The sequence below is a fragment of the Astatotilapia calliptera genome, chromosome 18 (genome assembly GCF_964374335.1).
Source record: "Astatotilapia calliptera chromosome 18, fAstCal68.1, whole genome shotgun sequence".
In the NCBI taxonomy this organism is placed as follows: domain Eukaryota; kingdom Metazoa; phylum Chordata; class Actinopteri; order Cichliformes; family Cichlidae; genus Astatotilapia; species Astatotilapia calliptera.
This window is the reverse complement of record NC_137439.1, coordinates 34,389,352-34,411,116: the sequence shown is the minus strand read 5'-3', so window position 1 is coordinate 34,411,116 and position 21,765 is coordinate 34,389,352. Positions and strand designations below refer to the sequence as shown.

The following is a 21,765-nucleotide window of genomic DNA, read 5'->3' as shown; positions in this document are numbered from 1 at the left end:
GGAAAATATTCTGTGGACTTGTGAACTGTGGATAAAAGTTTAACTTTTTGGAAGGTTTAACTCAATTCAGTTCAATTCTAACATAGTGCCAAATCCCAACAACAGTTGCCTCAAGGCGCTTTACATTCCAAGGTAAAGACTATAAAATAATACAAAGAAGATCCAGCCATGACATGACCTCCTATAAACAAGTGTTTTAGTGACAGTGGGATGGAAAAACTCTCTTTTAACAGGAAGAAACATCCAGCTAGGACAATGTTCCGAAACACACCAGCAAGTCCACCTCTGAATGACTCCAAAATCCAAAATGAAGGTTCTGAAATGGCCTAGTCAAAGACTGACATGCTCTTGCATAACCTTTAACAGGCAGTCATGCTTGAGAACAATTACTTTTTCAAATAGGGCCAACTAGCTTATTTGCTTTTGTGTAATATAATATGAAAGAAAAATTTAAAAAAGAAATCAGCGAGGGGGCAAATAAATGATCATCATACTGTAATACCTTTAGTCCAACAGCTGCAGCTCTGGCTAGATTTTAACCAGACCCTGGCTGTTTTCCTAAATGTGCTTTAAACCCAGAAGTTTGTGTCATTTGTGTCTAAGAGTGCAGTTTAGGCAGAGAAGGTTTTGTAGCATCTAATTCTGTAGTATCGAATTTAATCTGATATGTTCCCAGTTTAAATCTAGTTGTAAAATTATTTAAAGAGTGTAGAGGTTGTTGATGACGATATGGGAACCTAAGCGCCAGATTTATTTATTTTCTAATTTTAATAATAAAATCACAAATTCTTGGCCAAATCTTAGAAAGAAGTGTGATTTGTAAGTCCTTCATCATGAGGACAATATTTCAGGCTCTTTATCATAATAAAAAGCCATAACGATTGCTGTGAAGTTAATGACCTAAAACTGAATATGAGATATATATGTTTCATTCCTCTTTGCAAATGTTCTCACTCAAGCATTCGTAACAACGTATGCATGTTTTGTTGTATGCCATTCTGGTGATCATATGATTTAAAAGTGGGTACACAGAGGACCATGTCAGTCAGCAGCTGACATGTTGAGAAGTGGGCCTGTACTCTGTCACAACCACCATTCGAAACCTTGTGCTTTCCTACTGAAGGATGTGTAATTCTGATTTTCCACGATGTCATTCCGTCTTCAGTTTGCTCCTCTGGTGATCAGTTACTTCATTCATTAGTAGGTGCCTGAGCAGCTGTCAAGTACAAACGCTCAAGTAGTTCAATTGGTTTGCAGACACACATGCTGCATGGTGGATCATGGATGCATCAGTGCTAAGAGACCTTGACAAACTGAGTCGCAACCAATTCAGGGCAATAATTAGAGGCAGCTACATTAATGATGTAGAATGTTGCCTTTTGACCTTGCTGCTACAAAATGTAGACATTACTTCAGACACACCGCCTGTCATTACACGATGCTGGTTTCAGGTTTTACTCCCACATGTCACCTTCAGTTCTGATCAAATTGAAACACAGCAGCAGGAACAGTGACCGGATGAGCCATTTGACAGCTGCATTATTGCTTATCACCTGATGATCATATACAGTCAAGCTCAGAGTTACTCTGGCAAATTTTATCTTGAAGTTACTTTTATTCAACCAGCAAGTTTTGTTTGTTTTTTTATACAGGAAATGACACAGGCATCTTCCAAAAGATAATAAGACAAGAAGCAACATTGTGTGAATTTCTTTTAGCTTTTATTTACATTTGAGCAAAAAGTGTCATGTCCAAAATTATTCATATTCTCAGTAATCGATAGAAATGCAAAAGTTCTCTGGAACATATTCAGGTTCTTCAGGATGTTGCAGCAAGGCTTTGGACTAAATCTTCTCAGTGCTCTCATGTCACACTGCTGCTGGTCCAGTTGTACTGTCTCCCCATTGAATTCATGAATAGTACAGCGCAATTCACTGTCATTTTAAAACAATACATAGAAGAGTATGGCCATTGTGATGGCTGGAGGTTGCATCAGATGATCAAGAACACTTCTCTCAACTCCATCATTCCTCACTGAGAATTTCTTTTCCTAACCAACAACTGTCTTCATCTAGAATAAATCAGAAACACAAATCCACTCAAGAGCGGTTAATGACCACGCTCCTGTCTCTTTTACGCTTAATGACAAACTTAAACAAAAATAATCCACCAGATGGCGTTTTAACACATCTCTGCGAAAGGACTTCAATCATTTTCAAGAGGGAGTAGACATAGATATAAGCTGTTTTCCAAATGCCTCCCCAATCTTATTCTGGGAAAGCTGTTTTAATGGGCAGGATCATTTTATGCTCATCCTACCAAAGAAGAAAGACACAGAATTTAAAAATATTTTGCAAGAGAAAATAAAATCACTAGAAATAATCTATGCAACCTGAACTTATTCTAAGTGATTTAGGAAAATGAGCTAATGGCACAATTTCTTCTACAGCACCTGAGACATGACAAATGTGAATACAATAGTACATCTTGTAAATATCTGGCAAACATGCAAAACGAAGAAAAAACTACATCCCAATAATCAAGGACTCAGCAGGGAAGCCTTGGCCTAATTCTACATGTATATACATATATATAGTATTGTATTTTGTATATGTAGAAGTGATATGTAGTTTTATATGAACTTAAACACCTCTTAAAAGATAAGAGGTATTCAAAGATATTGATCAGTACTACATTTCTTCCTACAATAACACAAGCTAGGATGTTAGATAAACCAATCTTTCTAGAACAACTATTTTGCACTCTTAATCAAACGTCAAATAACCGTGTAATTTTACGTCAAATATCATGGTTAAATAAATTGGCCTATCTCCCCCCACCACTCCCCTGCCAGTGGCGGACTCCCTCAGACATCGGTGCGTTGGTGGTTCTTTGTGTCCGGGGATGGGTGTCCAGGTACACACCGGCTCACTCCTTGGTGGTTGCTTATCGGGGCCTGGAGCCTGGGGCTCGCTCGGGCCACTTCGGAGGTGGGGTGCCCCCGGCCTCTCGGCCTGGGGCTCGGTCACTCAGGCACAGCTGGCTGAGCTCACGGGCGCGTCACTGCAACTCCCCCTGGCTTCTGCTCCGCGGCTGCTGAGTGAGCCCTCATCTGGGACTCTCCTCAGCTCTTTCTGGGACAGTGGCGCGGCTGCCCCTCTGTTGGTCTTCCTTGGTCTCTTGTGTTCTGGGGGCCTCTGGATGTCTGGAGTTTTGATCTCCTCCATACCTGCTTCATGCCCTGGAGGACGGGGCTGTGGCCCCCCCACACCCTTTAGCAGATCATTACATGAAGGAACCTTTTAAAAACAAGCGCGTCCATGCTCACAGGTGTACACACGGGTGATCACACCCACAAACTACACCCTTTTTGGCTCCTACCTCAAAGCACACTGTGTTCTGTTGATCTTATGTGCCGCACAATAATGTTTAACATTTAGTATTTACTGTCATATTCCCATATATCATTGTGATGTTGTTTATTCTATTACTCTTGTTCTCTTCTGCTTGTTTTCTTTTTTCTTTCTCAACAGGTGATCCAGGTGATTGATATATGCATTTTTTGTCTGCTTATTTAGTTGGTTTTTTGTTTTTGACCTTTATCCCCGTCCCTCTTCCCCACTGTTTTTCTTTCCCTCTTTCTTTCTCCCCTTCTTTTCCCCAGTCAAATCTGTCCCGTATTTAGCAGGTGAAAATAAAATGAAATAATTAAAAAAAAAAAAATTAAAAAAATAAAAGCACTGTTTTCCTGTGCTTTCTTTCCTGACCCTAACATTGAAGGTTATAGATTTGTTTTCAGAAGTCTTCACCTATTCAATAAACTGGTCAAAATTGACCAGTTTACCAGTTTGTATGAATGAGGGGGGTGTGGCAGCCATTTCAACAACCTACCACCTCCACACAGGAAACCTGAAATATTTAAGATTCCCCAATATTCACCTAGCTCAGCATGTGCATTTTCAAAAGGAAAGCTCTGCTGCTTAAACCAACTGAAAATTATTAAAACCTTTGGGTCAAACTCTCCATATCACTCTGTAGAAGGCCAGGCAATTATCTTGTATCCTTTCTCAGTATTTCCTAGCACTTCCTGGTTTCAAACCATTAATTTACCATTTGGAAAATTTTATTGAAAAAATAAAATTCTCCTCATAAAACTTCAAATTTCCAAAAACCCAAATCTCAAGGAAGTCTAGAAACACCAAAGATCATCTAGCTAATCAACTAACTGACTAACTTAACAGCCTTATTAAATGGTTGAGTAACACTCAGTCTGACTCATTCCGGTTGCAAACTGAATAAGTACTATGCCAAGACATACTTTTTTCAGACCTCCCATTTATCAGTCAGATGATTAAGAAACACTGCCCTTTTCACAGCATATCCGTAACGTCAGCTCTTGTCAGCATGTTGGAAAACATGACAGATTACCAACTCGACAGCTTCCCTGTCTTCACTCCCAAATTTGGAACGACTCAGACTTCACAATCATTAATAAAACATAAGACTTCACATATTGGAAAATCAAAGGAGTTGCACATCTTCTACGTGTTATTCAAAATAAAAAAATGTATTAATTTTCATAATATAATCCAGATTTTCGGCATGGATGCTTCACAATTTTGTCCTGTTTCCGGATAACAGTTCATTGTAATTTTGTGAGTGTTTTGGTGTTATTATAATTTAAGTTTAACCAGTTCAGTACTAACTGGTTAAACTTAAATTATAATAATAGTTCATTCTTACTATGTCTCTGAGCTTGCTTACAATGAGTTTAGTTTGTTGTCTATTAGGTTCCCCTTGTGTCTTTGTCCTCTGTGTCCCTCTCTGGCAGCAGACGGACACAGGCGGGAATCAAACTTGTGACTCTCCGCTCCAAAGGCATGTAGTCTTACCACTACCCCATCCAGCTGCTTTACCTATGGAATCTTCGATACCCAACATCCACATTGACGGCAAAACCACTAGTAGTTCCAACATTTGAAAGAAGGGACTGCTCTCACAGCTAGAGATTGACGAGGTACAACACGAATGCTACTGGCAAGGGGGAGCAAGGACACCAGGTCAGGGGGGAGATATCATCACCCCCACCCGAGATTGGGTACATAGCCCCAAGTGCGATAGGAGAAGGATCGTTGAGTGCGAGAGGAACTGACCTGAAAAATAGGATCATGGCCAAGCTTGAAACCTGGATCCCCCGTAGCCGGTTACCAAGATTACGTGAAGTACCCTCAGAAGGTCTGCTAGATGATGTTAATGCAGCACTACGGACAATACCTACAACCACGATTACCGACACTAACAAACTGATCTACAATACGGCAGCAGTGATCAGTGAGATGCTTGGCTACAAGTTGAACAGCCACAAGGAGCAGTACCCTCCATGGAGAAGGAGGCTAGAGGCTAAGATCAAGGTAGCACGGCGGGAGGTCAGACAACTTTTGGAGCTGCAGAAAGGTGCAACAAAGAAGGTGCCTAAGAAGTATAGCAAGCTGTCCAAACCTGAGGCCTTGGAAACTGCCAAGCAACGACTCACAGCCTTGGCCAGCCGCTTGAAGAGGTACACCAGAGAGACCAAAGGCAGGAGAATAAACCAGCTGTTCTCCACAGAACCAGCAAAGGTGTACTCTCAGTGGCAAGGGAACAATAATAATAAGAGAACAGCACCACCAAGGCTGGAGACGGAGCAATACTGGAAGAGCATATGGGAGAAGGACGCAACCCATGACGACAATGCTCAGTGGCTAGATCTGAGGGCTGACCACAGCGACCTCCCTGAACAGGGTCCAGTACCATCACAGTGGCAGATATCCAAGAAAGGGTCTCCAGTATGAAGAGTTGGACAGCACCAGGGCCGACATGGTTCACGCCTACTGGCTAAAGAAGCTGACTGCACTCCACGAGCGTCTGGCAGCACGAATGAACCAGCTGCTAGTTAACGAGAGACACCGAGGTGGGGGAACCTAAAACTGGTTATAATGGCTCAGCATGGAGAAAAGAATAATAGCTCACATTCACTTCCATGGAGAGTTCCAGTAGATTTTCTTAATGTACAGGCTGTGATCAGCTGATCAGACGTACACAACTGGTTGAATGCAGTTGTTTTATGAGTTGCCCTGGAGATTTCCATCCTCTGTACTGACAGTACATTATTTATACTGTCTTTTTTCTAGATGGTATAAACTTGGTGGAATTCAGTCAGTGGATCTAAGTATCATCAAGTAAAATTCTGAGGGGGTTAGGCTAACCCTTATTGCAGCAAACTTTGATAAAAATGTGTACAAACCTAACAATTTTTTCACAATAATAAACAGATTGATTAATCCGCCTCAGTGTGCCCTAGGAAAAGCTGAAGGAGGTGGATCTGTACGGGCATCTATGCATAGAGTGCTGCTCCCACAATATATAGAATAAATGTAAATTGTTTTAAACATTGTTTTAAACACTGAACACTGGTGCTCCACAGGGGTGTGTACTGAGCCCTCTCCTGTACTCACTCTACACCTACGACTGCACAGCCACTAACAGCTCCAACATCATTGTGAAGTTTGCGGACGACACTACAGTGGTGGGTCTTATCACCAACGGTGATGAGACGGCTTACAGGGAGGAGGTCAGCGCCCTGACCCACTGGTGTCAAGACAACCATCTCACCCTCAACGTCGCAAAGACAAAGGAGTTGATAGTGGACTTCCGGAGGTGCAGAGAAGTACACACCCCCATCACCATCAACGGCGCTGCTGTGGAGAGAGTGAGCAGCTTCCGGTTCCTTGGAGTACATCTGGCTGAGGATCTTACATGGTCAGTACACACAAACAAAACAGTGAAGAAGGCGCAGCAGCGCCTCTTCTTTCTCAGGAGACTGAAAAGATTCGGCATGAGCCCCCGCATCCTCAGGACCTTCTATCACTGTGCCATTGAGAGCATCCTCACTGGATGCATCACCACCTGGTATGGCAACAGCACCGCCTACAACTGCAAAGCTCTCCAGCGAGTAGTGCGGTGCTCTGAACGGATAATTGGAGGTGAGCTTCCCTCCCTCCAAGACATCTACAGGAAGCGGTGCCTGAGGAAAGCGGGGAGGATCATCAAGGACTCCAGTCACCCCAGCCATAAACTGTTCAGACTGCTTCCATCAGGAAGGAGGTTCTGCAGCATCCGGTCCCGTACCAGCAGACTGAGAGACAGCTTCTTCCATCAGGCCATCAGACTGCTGAACACGTCATAGACACCTCAGCTTCACTACTGGAACTTCAACATTATGCACTCCACACTGTATATAAATGCCACTTGTTTTGCACATATTCAACTCTGTATATTTTATATATTTTATTATTATTATTATTATTATTATTTTATTTTATTTTTTTACTATTTAATTTGTAAAAATGTGTATATATACACACACACACACACACACACACACACACGTAGGAAAATATTTAGTATACACATCCAGAAATGCATACACTATTATATATTGTACATATATTTATTAGTTTCAGGTTGGCCATTCTTGTATTTTGCTCGTTTGTGTTGTTGTGTTTGCACATCTCTGTTGCTTGTGGGGCTCGCACACAAGAATTTCACTCGCATGTGCTGTGCCAGTGTGCCTGCACATGTGATGTGACAATAAAAAGTGATTTGATTTGATTTGATTTGATTTGATTTGAAATGTTATTACTCTGTTTTCTTGCAGCGAGCTCAATGAGAACACTGATAGCAGTGTTACAAGTGAAGCTGTATCAGTTAAAGTGAAACTGGTGGCGTGTTACTGTGTAGCTGTATGGAAAGTCTTTCTGTGTGGAGTGAATCACTCTGTCACACACTGCCAGGGAGGTTTGTTTTTTCTTTCCCTTAATCATAAACAGCCTCATTTAGAAACTGCATTTTGTGTTTACTTGTGTTATCTTTGTCTAATATTTAAATTTGTTTGATGATCTGAAACATGCAAGTGTGACAAACATTCAAAAGAAGAAGAAATCAGGAAGGGGGCAAACACTTCTTCCCACCGCTGTACCTGTGTGAAGGAAATGTAGACCTGTCACATATCCATCCAGACCTCCTCTATCCACTTTGTATTCTCTGTAGATTAAATGTTGTCAGACCATAATGGAGAAACAGTACATTTTAATATAATGATGTTAATTGAAAAAGAGAAAATGACCTCTAAGATCCAAAGAGGAGAGAAAGAAGCAAGAGATTGTCTAATAGAAAACTTCCCCAGGGTTTTACAGAAAGTGGTACTTACTGCCACCTAGATTCAATCAGCAGAATCAGATTAAAGATATGGAGCAACACAGTTTTAATTAGGGCATTTTCAAGTATGATATTTTGTTGGAATAATAATTGCCTTTGAGTGATGTTTGGTAGAAAGCTGACAGAATGTGGACAGAAATGGTTGTTCGTCGGTCAAGGTCATATCACAAATGTGCAGCGGTTCTCTTTTTGTTCTTTCATTGTGAGGTAAATGTCTTGCATTAAAGCCTTCTGCTCCACTGTCATTAATAATTCAATTCCACTTTCAATTCAATTTTATTTATTTAAGTGGTCATGGCAGAGGACTGCCCCTCCCTGAGCCTGGCTCTGCTGGGGTTTCTTCCTGTTAAAAGCAAGTCTTTGCCCTCCCACTCTGCTGTTTTTGGGGTGGCTGTAGCTCAGAGTAAGTCGCCTACTAATCAGAAGGTTGGTGGTTCAATCCTGCCTGCTCCAGTCTCCATGGGCAAGATACTACCCCATGTTGCTCTCTGATGCATTCATTGGAGTGTGAATGCATGTGAATGTTGGATAGAAAAACATGCTTGTGTGAATGAGACAAGTTCTGTCTTGTCTTGAGTGGTCAGAAAGTGATCTAAGAACAACTCCATTTACCACTATCCCCAGCTGCGTGCTCTAGGGGAGTTTACTCTGTTATTGTAGGTCTTCAGCTTACAATATAAAACACCTTGAGGCAACTGTTTTTGTGATGTGGTGCTATGTAAATAAATTAGAATTGAACTGAAGAGTGACTAATGTCACTACACGTTAGTAAGTTTAATGAGGTTCCCTCTGCACTTCTGTGGTCATTTGCTAAAGTCTGAAGTCTTTTCTGTTCTACTCTGCTGCATAAGATAAGGAATATATGCGTGAGGAACTCTGGGTTCACACAGGCAAAACTTTCCCTTGTCCTTTAGAACACATTAACAATAGGTAGATGTTTCAGCTCATGCTTTTGTCCCTGGTTTGTGTCCTTCCGCAGAACTCAGTGTGTGCTGCATGCTTTTTCTTCTGCAGAGGAGCCCTTAAAATTAAAAGAGCAACAGAGCAAAACCATCCTTTGTCAGTCAGTACTGCTGTGAACTCATGCAGGACCAAGCAACTGTCTAAGATGCCAAGCTCCCTAGAGCTCAGGAGGCCCATCAGTCTGGCCTGTGGGCTTCTTTCACACTGGTTTTATCCATGGCACAATGATCAGGAGGATTAAAGTGGTAACTGATAGCAAAAAGCCTGCTCACAGCTTTTGAGGATGCTGTCAGAGGCCAAAGGGGAAGACAGAGCTAAGTAGAGCTGGACGAGCTGAGCAGAAGATGATGTCCAGGTATGGCTCTTATTCTTCCTTTAATAGGAAAATGATTATTACACTACGTGTTGTTCTGATGACTGCTGAGTCATTTGTATCAAACGCATTCTTGCCTCGCCTAAGTGCCTTTTAAATTGTGTTAGTATTTTATTCCACAATAAAAAGTGTGGTTTACAGGGAAACAGGGGCTTGAATTTCAACTAAAACTGTGTAAGTATGGTTGTCTGCATCCAGGACGCAGATAAATACAAACTGACTGAGCCATCAGAGGAAGATGCAGGCTTTTATTGAAAGCAGACCTCGTTGGGTAAATGCATTTAAAAAACAGATTTGACTTTTGAATGATTTTATTTCTGTGTTCTAAAAATACATAAATCCAGAATTATTTATGCTACCTTTGAGCTACATATACACTGTACTGAGGCCATAAGCAGTAGTTTGGGCATGTAGTTCAGATCTGCAGTGACAAAGAAACACTTGTGAATTGTATTTTCTTTTTTTGCCAAAGATCATCAGAATTCTACAACTTCCCACTCTAAGTGCAGTTTGCTACATTTAACAGCTCTGTGACCTGTCATCTGACACATGAACGGTTTGTCTGCTCTGTGGGGCTAACAAAAGTAAATCTCACAACATGGACTGTGCTTAAATCTCAGCAGCATCCTGGAAAGATTGAAGTTTTCACAGTGAGGAGTGCTTTTCAAAGCCCAGTGTGGCCAATTTAGCTTCACATCAGTTGGAGCAGTTGCTGAATTTGTTGATATGTTGTCCTTTCTTTTTTTAGTTGTGATGCATTTACTAATGTTAATATTCACGTCTCAGCTTTGCCTTTGTAAGTCTCATCTTCAGCGTTCAGTAAGGAGGAAGAATGGCCAGAGAGCTTCTGACGATGACTTGATGCTTTAATGGTTTATTTCATATTTGTTTAAAAATGGTTTTTGTCCAAAAATCAAAAAATCCACAATTCTGTGTGATCTGTGACAGATATCAGTGACATCATAATGCCCTGTATGTGCTAGACTGAAACAAAAGCTTTGAGCTTTTCTGCCTCGTGATGATGGAGGTCACAGTTCAGCCAGCTTTTTCATTCCCTACTAGCGATAAGTTAGAGTCAAAGTGTGAGTGATTATTGTAGCTCACCACCACCACCCTCCACCACCTACTTAAAAAAAAAGCGGCTAGGGAGGAATCGGAAGTGTCCTCTAACCTTAGAGCTCCCCTCGCTCCTTCCCCCCCTCCAGGAGGCTTTTGAAAAGGCAGACAAGAAGCTGATGGTCCTGGCTGACCTCTGCTTTGTCTTCTGGCTCATCTGGGCACAAATGCAGTTTCATAAAGCCTGCTGCTCAACCTTAAGAAATCCAAAAGCTGGGACAGATAATTATTGTAGAAATGTTGCTGCTCATCACTGAGATGGACCAGTTTAGCTGTTTTTTTATTTTTGATATCAGAGCTCTGATTCCCATACACTTATCAAAGTCCTTTAGCTGTTGCCTGGCATTAGCTTGTATCTTTTATTTAAAAAATCTGGGGCTGGGATATGTATCAAGGAGTCCTTGTACTCACCAACGGCAGATAAAGAATGAAGGGGAAAAAATAACACCACAAACTTTCTGCTCTAACACATGGCCACGGCATATTTTACAAGCATTCAATTTCCACCTGTGATCTAATATCACTCCAGGGAAAATTCCAAATAGTACATCATGACTTGGAGTTTGCAGGATTGTTATCCAATATTTTGTACATATACAAAACAGAGAGATATTCCAAATATTCCAGTTCAAATAACACCACCTATTATGAACTCAAAGCAAAAACAACTGATCAGTGTAAGATTGTGAAACGCATATGATTTTTACCTCTTTGCATGTTTATGTGTGAGGTCATCAGGGTGACGTCTTTAACTGATTCATTTCTGTATTCAAAAACATCTGTTTATGTTAACAAGACGCCGAATTTGTTCCAGGCGGCAACGAAAATATGATAACTCATAACTATCTACAGAAAACGGGTTGGTGCATTTTTAAAGGGAGCAGAAATGACATCAAAGGCACAGCCAAAGCCCTGCTACACTGTAACTCAGCCTGTTAACGTGTTTCAAACATGAAAACACAAAGTTAAAGAACAGAAACACAGCGACCTGCAGGTGTGTGTGTCTGTGTGTAAGACTAACCTCGTGTGACCAAAGCTAAAAGCCCAGCATGCTCTCCTCTCCGCCCAGCTAACCGAGGCCTCTGAATTCACTGACTGCTGCGTCACATCCCGCACTGAGTTTGTTTTTATTTCAACCGAAGGCAGAAAATTATTACTTGACTACTCAAGACCACTGCTTCACAAGACCTTTGAAGAAACCAGTACATAATTAAAAAATAATTCCTCACGTGTTGTAAAACTCCCACGGTGCACTTTTTGTTGTGTCAGTCCTGCTAAATATTCGAGCTGCGCGTGACTACAGCGCGTGTGCGTGTGTCCGCGCTCACATTTCTCGCTTTCATGATTTTCTTCTTCTATTGAAACTTTTCCTCATTGGATCACTTTCTCACTTCCACCTTATTTGCTCCTTTATTTTATTCAGCTACAATTTGTCTTTCATTCTGAACCAACTTTCGCACACTAGAAAATTCCTGTAGCAGTTGCTTTGTAATATGCTTACATTTATATCAGTGAAAACACAGACTCATCGGACTGTCAGAGATTATTGATGAATGATCGCAGCTGTAGTGCTGGCTTTACATCAGAACTCCGTGTGTTTGGTCATGTTTATGAAACTGGGAGCTCTTCTGCTGAATAGCACGTGGATATTAAAGTTAGTGACAATATGCATTGATGTATTTATATCAGTGTAAATTTTACAGGCTATATTCCACTACATTGTTGAAAATTTCAACAAAATGAGCCCCACAGGGCACAGAGACATGCGTCCCTGCACGACTTTGCGCGCATATTTACGCAGGATGGCAAAACAGAAAAGACTAATGGATGGGAACAGTAAAAAAAACAAAAAAACGCTTGGGAATATTTTTCCAAAGATTTGAAAAAACAAACAAACCCCAAACAACCTTTTTGGTTCCAGTTCAGTGAAAAACATCCCAACGATGAAAATACATCCCTATATTCTGTTTACTGTATCTTCACCCAGACGGGAGGAAGATCGGCCCTCAGGCCCCTTTAAACAATTTTATGCGGGGGTAAAGTACGCACCATGAACAAGAAACTATTATAAACACACACACACACACACACACACACACTTGAGGTATTAAAGCTTGCTGTAAAGGCCCATTTTATCATTAGTTAATTAATAATAATAATAATAATAATAATAATAATAATAATATCATTCAGGCAGTCAGAATGCGGACTGTCTCTCCGACCTCCAACACCGCCACAGCCCCACAGGCCTACCCAACCCCGACCCACGCTTTGGTCCCGGTAATCGGTGTTAAGCTGTTTGTGTTTAGGTGTTGATGCTAAACTTGTGCTGCATTCAGGCTCTGTGAGAGGAGCTGGAATGAGCCCGCGAGTCACCAAAACTTTGCGCGGCATTTCCATTACAGGTCATGGCAGTGAGCAGGCGGCCTTCAGCCGGTTAGGATTCTGTAGGATATTGCAAATGAATTATTTTTTCCAAGATGACAGCCAAAGAGGTGTGCTCATAACCTTATGAGAGCAAACAGCCAGCCCTGCTCATCACTATGTGTGAGCAGGAAACTAACCCAGTCAGTGGAAGCCTAGCCTCTCAATCCTTCGTGGAAATGGAGCTGCTGAGCTGCGTGTTTTCCATTGGGATGTTGGATGTGAATTGGTAGCGCCTGGAAGATCAAAGCTTTCGTTCTTCGTGTCTGTCCACGTTATCTGTTTGTCTTGTAGTTGTAATGAGATAATAAGGAGTTGTGTGGAACTGAAATAATGTCATCACCAATTTCTGAGTATTGTTTCTGCTAGTGTGACTCCAGAGGTCAAACGGAACCTTCAAACATTCAGAGAAGTGGAATTTTCCGCTGGAACCTGAATGCACCGTAAAGTGACTGAGTGGATTGGATTAATTTGCGCCTCCCGGGAATTCCGGAACCTCACATGACACCAACTCTCTGCCTCTATTGGTCGGAGGCACGTGTCTGAACGACCCGTAGTACGACGTCATCGCAGTGTCTCGCAGCCAATCAGAAATGAAAACCAAAAATCAGTAGTGAAAGTATTTGAGCGGCGTCTTGATGAGCGCACTTGGAGCTGCTGGAGCGTCAGTAATTGTGTGCAGGGAGCAAGAAAATCAAAAGAGTGATTTAACAAAGCAAACAAACGAAATGGAGTTTTATGAGATTCAAAGTGACGCAGGTGAGCTGCAGGTCGAGGAGTGAGGAGCACAAACTGAAGCATGTTTTTTTTTCCTTTGTCAAATTCCCCACAGGCGCGTTTGCACAGAAAACAATACAAACTACTGCGCCACGCTCCAACTCGCTCTTCTCACTGCAGCGACAAATATAGATATTAGCTGATAATAAAGTGATATTGGAGACACTACGCTGCGGAAGGGAGCAGGTGCTGAAGCTGCTCAGGCTTCATCAGAATGGAAGGAAATGCTCGCCGAGACCCAGAGCGCCCACGGGACTCCGGGGAGCAGTCCAACCGGGCCATCCTGCCCCTCTTGCAGCCACCTGGCAACCAACAGTCTCACAGGATCACTAACTTTTACATCGACAACATTTTGAGGCCGGACTTCGGCCTGAAGAGGAAGGATGGGGCTCCGGATCGGCAGGGAGACGCTCTTGGAGTGCTCATACAAAGAGAGGAGCTGACAGGGAGAAAGCCTCCCAAAAGTGCTAACCCTCGGCAGGGTGGAGCAGGAGGCAAAGAAGAGGAGAACCCAGGAGAGCATGAAGACCAGCATCCGGACATTGACGCCAGGAGGCCCGGCGATGTGGCGGCTAATGACTGCTGCCGCAGCCCTCAGGCCAGCACTGCCACAGCGGCCAAATCGATGCTGTGGCCAGCTTGGGTGTATTGTACTCGCTACTCGGACCGTCCGTCATCAGGTTAGCAAAAACATTCCTCATCCAGGTCTAATTCATGAAAAGCAAAAGAAGGAAAAGGCAGCTCCTCTTTGCAATTCAGAGTCACTTTAAAGGCTGAATTTCAGGAAGGAGCCAAAAAGCTGCTATTGCATCATTTTCTGAGCAGTGCCGAAGTAATGGCCTCTACCCCCACCTTCATATAATATACTCATCACTTGTAACAACTCATCATTAAATCGACACAACTGATGTTTGAGTAATAATTTCATACTTTAAACCTGAAATGACAGGAGCAGTCTGAGCAGATTTCACATGAATTTAGACGCATATTGGAAACTCGTTTCTATTCTGTACAGAATTCAATCTGAATGTAGCTTTAAAATAAAAACAAAATCCACGAAGCGGCTGGAAAGTGCTCTGAAAAAACGACGAAATTAAACATGAGTCGAAAGTAAAGTTAAATGATATTGAAGTGAAGTAAAACCAAGTTAACGCCATTGTTCCCCAGTCCTCTTTGTTAATATTCTATTAGCATATTTTTGACAATGGGGTAGTCTAAAAAGTGAAGGCTGTGTATCCAAAGTCCGTCGGTTCAATCTAAAAATGCTTAAGAACACAGTTCCAAAGTTAATTTTATTTTATTTTATTTCATCTCACTTGTAAAAAAAAAAATAATAATAATAATAATAATGATGATGATAAGAAGAAGAAGAAGAAGAAACCCCACATCTGCGTAGTAAATGTTTGCAAATGGAGCATTTCCCTCACGTTATGGTGCATCGCGGTGAAGCCTGTTTCCAGCCTGTCCCTCTCTCTGGGAGTTTTTAGGGCTAAAGTGGAAGTTTGCAACGGGCTCGGCTCATTCAGCCAGCGGATGCGTGGAAACTTGGACTTTTCCTTTGTCACCATGTCAGCTGCTAAAACGATGCTACAGCACAGCAGCCGAGCACAGGAAGAGACCGTAGTCATGTATCGAAGACGCGTTTGGAAGAGTTTTTTTTTATTTTTATTTTTTATTCCTAACATTAATATTTATTTGTTTATTTATTTATTTATTTAAATCGATGAATCGAAAGAAAAAAGCGTTCATCGAGTTCATGAAAGGCTCCTGGCCGGAGAGCCCGCAGCCTCCCTCGCATGATTCCGTCCGCGCACCGGTCCGGTTACCTGAGCCCCGGCGCACGTTACAGCGTCCCGATGCGCGTGACCAGGTCAGAGTGCATGCAGGCCTTCAGCGCAGCTGCTTCATGTGCACCTGTACTGATGGGGAGTTCTGTACTGAGCAGGTACGCCTACTGTCTTTTACACTGAGTTCAATCATTTCTCATGGATGGTCCACCTGATCCCACCACGGCAGAAACACCTCAATGTCAGTGCAGAGACAAAAGAAAAGTACTTTTAAAAAATAGAGTTCCTATGCTACAGAGAGGGAAAGAGGCGCCCAACGCCCCCATCCCTCCTCATCTCCAAACCCCACCCCCATCTGCACCCTCTCCTCCTCAGCATTAAGCTGTGCTTAATGCCCAGTGTGGTCCATTGCATCCAGTTGGATGGAATTAAAGGTTGTGACCAATATGTCCTTTAAAATAAGATTAGACTTGCTAAAAACTAATCAACTAGATTAGCCCCAAGTCGCTGACTTTCTTCTTCAGTCCGAATCTAAACAGCTTTGTCAGGAGGTCACGTGAGTCCTGGCCGCGAGGATAAATTTGCCTAATTTGGCGCAAATGTGAACAGAGACGTTTTCCACTCATAACTGAGCCCGTTTCATTTTTGTAAATACAGCTGAGGTGTAAAAATGTGACGTGTGAAAAGTCCACGGTACTGACTCTAACCACTGGCTGTCATTTGTTTCACTCCCGCTGCACTTCAGGGCCCAGATCTCGCAAACCAAAGAAAGCGCCGACCCCGAGTAAAGAAGACAAACGGCCCCGGACGGCCTTCACCGCGGAGCAGCTCCAGCGGTTAAAAACAGAGTTCCAGAACAACCGCTACCTGACCGAACAACGGAGGCAGAGCCTGGCCCGGGACCTCGGTCTCAACGAGTCTCAGATCAAAATCTGGTTCCAGAACAAGCGTGCCAAAATCAAGAAGGCATCCGGGAATAAAAACTCTCTGGCGCTGCATCTCATGGCGCAGGGACTGTACAACCACTCGACAGCCAAGGACGCCAAGTCGGACAGCGACTAGAGGATGACAGTTGACTCTGAACATGCAATAAAATCACCAGCGTTCATATTTCTATTTCAATTACACACACACACACACACACACACACACACACACACACACACACACACACACACACACACACACACACACACACACACACACACACCCCTCTCTGTTTGTGACAGAGATATTATGGCTGTATACTGTGTACTCAGGGCTGTAGATATGACGAGGCCCAGCTCAAGTCAAGATGGAGCCGCATTCATGTCACAGCCGGAATCTCCACCGTTTTCACTCGCTGCAGCCTGAAACCGCGACCAATGTGGCATTCAGGGTCCAACGGAAATATCTGCGGACATGGCGAACAATTAATACTAATGCTGCTCTGTTAAAATTGACCGAGAAGACATATAATAAATTCCAGTCTCATCGAAGTATGGGATAACATATCTTTAGGTAGAATAAAAATAAATAAACGACTTTAAGAACTACTTTTAAAACAGTTAAGTGTACTCCGCAGCTTGAATTAGTTTAAAGTCGCTGGTTCCTGGCAGACCTCTGTTACTGTGACCTGACTGCAGGCCGGGGATTCCACTCGATGGAAACCCGGAACAAACAGGGTCAAAGGTGTTCGGACAACAGCTGAGGAGCCATGTTCCTGGTTTAGTAGGTGTCAGCGTCATGTGACACATCCTACCTGCGTGCCTGCTACATCGTGCCCACAAGAGATTTCGAATCGTGGAATTAAAAATAAATAAAAACTAACAAACCATGTGTGACAGTGATCGCGCTGCAGTGTGGCCTAACTGCCCGCACAGAAAAAGCAGAGTGGATAGAACTTAGATATTGTGGGCCTGCAGAGGAGGAAAATGGCTCCAGCTGCAGCCGAAACCACGACGGGCTCGAGAGCAGGTGATCACGCGATCAAGCATCACGCGCACTGCAGCCCTGTCTGAAAACTCTGAGCTAATATCCAAAGATTTCTTTCTGTTGCATTCCGGGAACTGTGGCGTGGACAAACGGTCCGCTGTGTTCTCCCTGTCTTACTGTACTTTCTGACCACGGGGCTCATTTCTGCAGCGCCTCTTGCTTCCTCTTTGTTCTTGCTGTGTCATGCCGCTGGACTGTATTGAATGTTGACCTGCGGGTCTGCTTGTTGTAGTGGAAGCAGCCCTGTGCGGCCTTCAGGTGCCGCACTGCGCCCGGATGCGGAATGTGAGACCTCACGGTATGTCTGGAGTTAAAGGTGTGCTTTAAATCTGGTGACCAGTGTTTAGCAGCAAAATTGCTCTCAGATATCTGCCAGTAGATGCGCACACAACTTAACACAACCGGCTTTGAATTTTCTGATTTTAGCTATTATTATTATTATTATTATTATTATTATTATTATTATTATTATTATTCTTTTAACTTTCTCCCGAAAGCCAACGACATTTCGAAAAATAAACTATCGCCTTAAAAAGCCAGTAGACCATAGCTAAAATTTCCATTCATATCAAACCGCATCATCCTGAGGCCTCCAGGCAACCCGAGAATGTTCAAGAACACTTCCTGTTGTTGTTAACGAAGATACTTTGTACTCTTATTTTAAATGCAATAAACATCCACCCGCGCGCAGGTGTTTACATAACTTATTTTTCCTGCAATCATTTTTCTGTTTGAACACGTTTGCCGGCTCCGAACCAAATCGTATTGTTACGATGCAGTGAATGTTTGGACTTCTTTATTTTATGTTAAAGCCTCAGTCATGTTTTCTGGGATTGAGTTAGGCACCTGGAAACGTTTCTGCCTTAAAGTATTACGGTGTTAAGAGAGCGGCTGTTTTCTATATGGCAAATGGGACTTTTTGAAATCGATATTTTTAAAGATGAAATATTAGTGTTTTCCCCTCTCATCCGAGGTTCTCTTTTATATACAACGTGTAAATAATTTATATTATAATGGTGTCATTGTAAATAAACGACAACAATGCAGACTTGACTTTTAAGATATTTTTATTTCACAACACGAAATTCATCAAAAAGACAAAAGAAGAAAAAAAAGGAAAAAAGTAACTTTAAAAAAATGAAATGTGTTGATACTGATTAGGATGACATCATGAGAGCGCAACAGGGAGGACACCTGCGGTCTGCACACAAAGTTACGCGCTCAACACGTCTGCACCTCTACTCAAAACCCAGGTGTTCATTTCGTAAAATGTTTGCATTTTACCGTAATCTGCTCCACTTACTGCACAGGTCCTGTTCAGGCTGTGAAGTTCAGCCACAGCATGTCAGATACAATCATCGCCAAAAGCTCTTTATCACAATTTCGATTTTAGCTGATAGTTGTGGTCCACTTTTATTACAAAGAGCATTAAAAAAGAAAGCTAATCTGAAGAAGTTACTTTTCTGTTCCTTTAAAATGTATCTACAGGTGTTTTCCATACATTTCCAAAGGGCATCTTTAAAAAAAAACCTTCTAAACCTCCTAAAAGTGTATTATTTTAATTTTGAGTTTGTTGACCCGATGATTGCAAGCTTTTCACACAGCAGCCCTCAGTAGAATGACATTTAAGGCCATGGGCTAGGGTCCGGATAAAAATTAAGAGGGCAGAGGGGTATCTTCATCATGGAGAGATTTAATATTTGTAAATTTATTTGAGACTTTTATTTTAAAATAAAAAACAGTTCCATATTTGACATAACCCATATGGAGCACGTCAATGTAGTTGGAAAGAAACTATCCATGATTATTAACCTAGGCATTTTTGGGATACAAAATTGGCCCATGTGACAGAACAGTTTCAAAAACTCTCATCTCCAATCACATCATTGGTGTAGTAGTCCTTATGGCTTTAAACTGATGGAAATCATGAACACACCCAAGAAACTATTCATCGCACACATATAATTTTATTTACAGACACACACACACATAAAGAAATCATTTACACTCAGTTTCCGTATTTCAGTTGTGACCACGTGTGACAGAATGCAACACAGTGTGTTCACCATGAGCACAATTTCAAATTCCCTCAGCTGCAGTTTGGGCAGGAACCGAGACATGCAGTCACTTCCAAAAGCCTCACCCTATATGGTGCCTGACAACACTAACAGCGACATATCTGCCAGGCTTGCACCCAAAACTCCTTAATGTGGGAAAATCTGAACCAGATTAGTTGACCGTCTTTATTCTTTGATCTTCAGGACCGCTGCATAGCTGCATCTACATGGTTTCCCTCACATTTTCATTATAATGTTTAATTCAGGATCATTTGCAATTTGCACACCAACACTACTTGAAATTCAATTTGAAACAAGAGCAGAAGAGACTGACAAGAGACAGACGAATGATATGAGAATAAAAAGGTCATTATTTCAGCTAAAACTAGAAACCATCTATAGAGTGCAATATCCAGCAAATCATTCAGTTATAGATTGTCCTTTTGCAAGACACACGTTGAAAAATAAGCCAGTCTCAAATAAGGAGCGTAATTCTGAATAATAACTGTTGTTAATTTGACTTTTCATTCACAAGAAAATGCTTCCAGAGATTATTCATTTCAATCCACATCTAAGTATTATGTATCAGTACAAACCAAGCGTTCCTGTGTTGTACAAATTAGGGTAAACCAGTAGAAAAGCAACAGCCAAAATTATCTGCAAATTCAGAGCCCAAAGAGTACCCTGAGCATCACTGAAATCTTACAAACACGTTTATGTCTGAGGGCAGTTTACCTGAACATCGGTGCATGGTAAGAAAAATCAAACAGAAGCAAAATGAAATGTGGAGAGCAGAGGGAGATCCATTAACCAAAAGCCAGAGATTTGTCTGAGGCGCGTTCACTGGCAGCAGCAGCAACAGCGACCTGGGGTTTCTGAATGGCTGCAGAAGCCTTCATCTGCATTTCCTTTCTTAGCTGGCTTGTATGTGGAAGTAACGCCCAACGGTCTCTGACTTGATGAGCAGAGCTAGTCTTGACTTGGGGGTGGGGGGTGGGGGGGGGGGATGGGGTGGGGGGGGGGGCTTGTTGTGAGTTGGGTTTTGATGCAAAGTCTGGGGATGTCAGTCAAAAGGAGCTGGGGGTGCAGGAGGTTGAGGGTTGGGAGCATATTGGCCATAGAACCAAAATGCTTTTGGTGTCCATGCAAAAAGCAGCAGGTGGCAAAGGTGTAGCCAGGACATCTTTGCAGGGACACTAACATGTTTTTATCATATCTTTGATCATGTATTCTTATTTATATGTGATTAAACACAATGAGTTTAACTTTCCATTTTAAATTGTAGCTTGGTTATGTTAAGGCACCAAAAGCACTTGGCTGGGTTTAGGGACAGATGACTTTTTTCACACCTCGGCAGGTAACACTGGACCCTCTATTGGACCATGCTGGGAGATTTTAGAGCTTAAGGGTTTTTTATCCTGAGCTTAGATTGTGTTTCTATATTAACAGGGTGATGAGATGCATGAATACAAAAACATTTGAATACAAAAACTCGTAAAAACATCAATTCTACAAACTATAAATTGCAGCTATTCTCATGCTGTCATCCTGTGGGTGTTAGACTGTGTCAGAGGTGGCAACAATCCTTCACTCCAGCTTGTTAATCAACCAACAACCCAGACAGAGTTTTAATTCGTCACCCTCCAACCACTCGCAGCAGATGGCTGCCACTTCCTGAGGTTTCTTCCTGTTAAAAGGGAGTTTTTCTTTCTCACTGTGGCCTAGAGCTTGCTCAAAGGGGGTTGTTTGATTGTTGGGATTTTCTCTGTATTATTGCAGAGGGTATCCTACAATATAAAGCTCCTTGAGGTGACTAATGTTGTAACACTGTATAAATACAACTAAAACAAAGCCGCGTCATATAACGTGCGGAGGGCGGTGAAAGAGGCGAAGCAGTGCTACGGGAGGAAACTAGAGTCACAACTCCAACAGAGTGACTCTAGGAGCCTGCTTCTCTCAATGACTATCGCCCTGTAGCCCTCACCTCAGTAGTGATGAAGTGCTTTGAACGCCTGGTCAGAGACTTCATCATTTCACT

At 42.3% G+C, this 21,765-nt stretch overlaps 1 protein-coding gene across 1 annotated transcript; it reads left to right on the top strand.

The window, feature by feature from the left end:
• The first annotated feature begins 13,750 nt into the window (after window positions 1-13,750).
• en2b (engrailed homeobox 2b) lies at window positions 13,751-16,892 on the top strand. Its single transcript, XM_026149641.2, has 2 exons — window positions 13,751-14,589; window positions 16,442-16,892. The coding sequence occupies exons 1-2, from the start codon at window positions 14,124-14,126 to the stop codon at window positions 16,756-16,758; spliced, it is 783 nt and encodes a 260-aa protein (XP_026005426.1). The 5' UTR covers window positions 13,751-14,123; the 3' UTR covers window positions 16,759-16,892.
• Window positions 16,893-21,765: the final 4,873 nt, after the last annotated feature.

Excerpts from the sequence above, each read along its gene's own strand:
- en2b (XM_026149641.2), top strand. The coding sequence starts at position 14,124 with ATGGAAGGAAATGCTCGCCGAGACCCAGAGCGCCCACGGGACTCCGGG. Across the intron at positions 14,590-16,441 it reads CTCGGACCGTCCGTCATCAG|GGCCCAGATCTCGCAAACCA; the intron begins GTTAGCAAAAAC and ends GCTGCACTTCAG.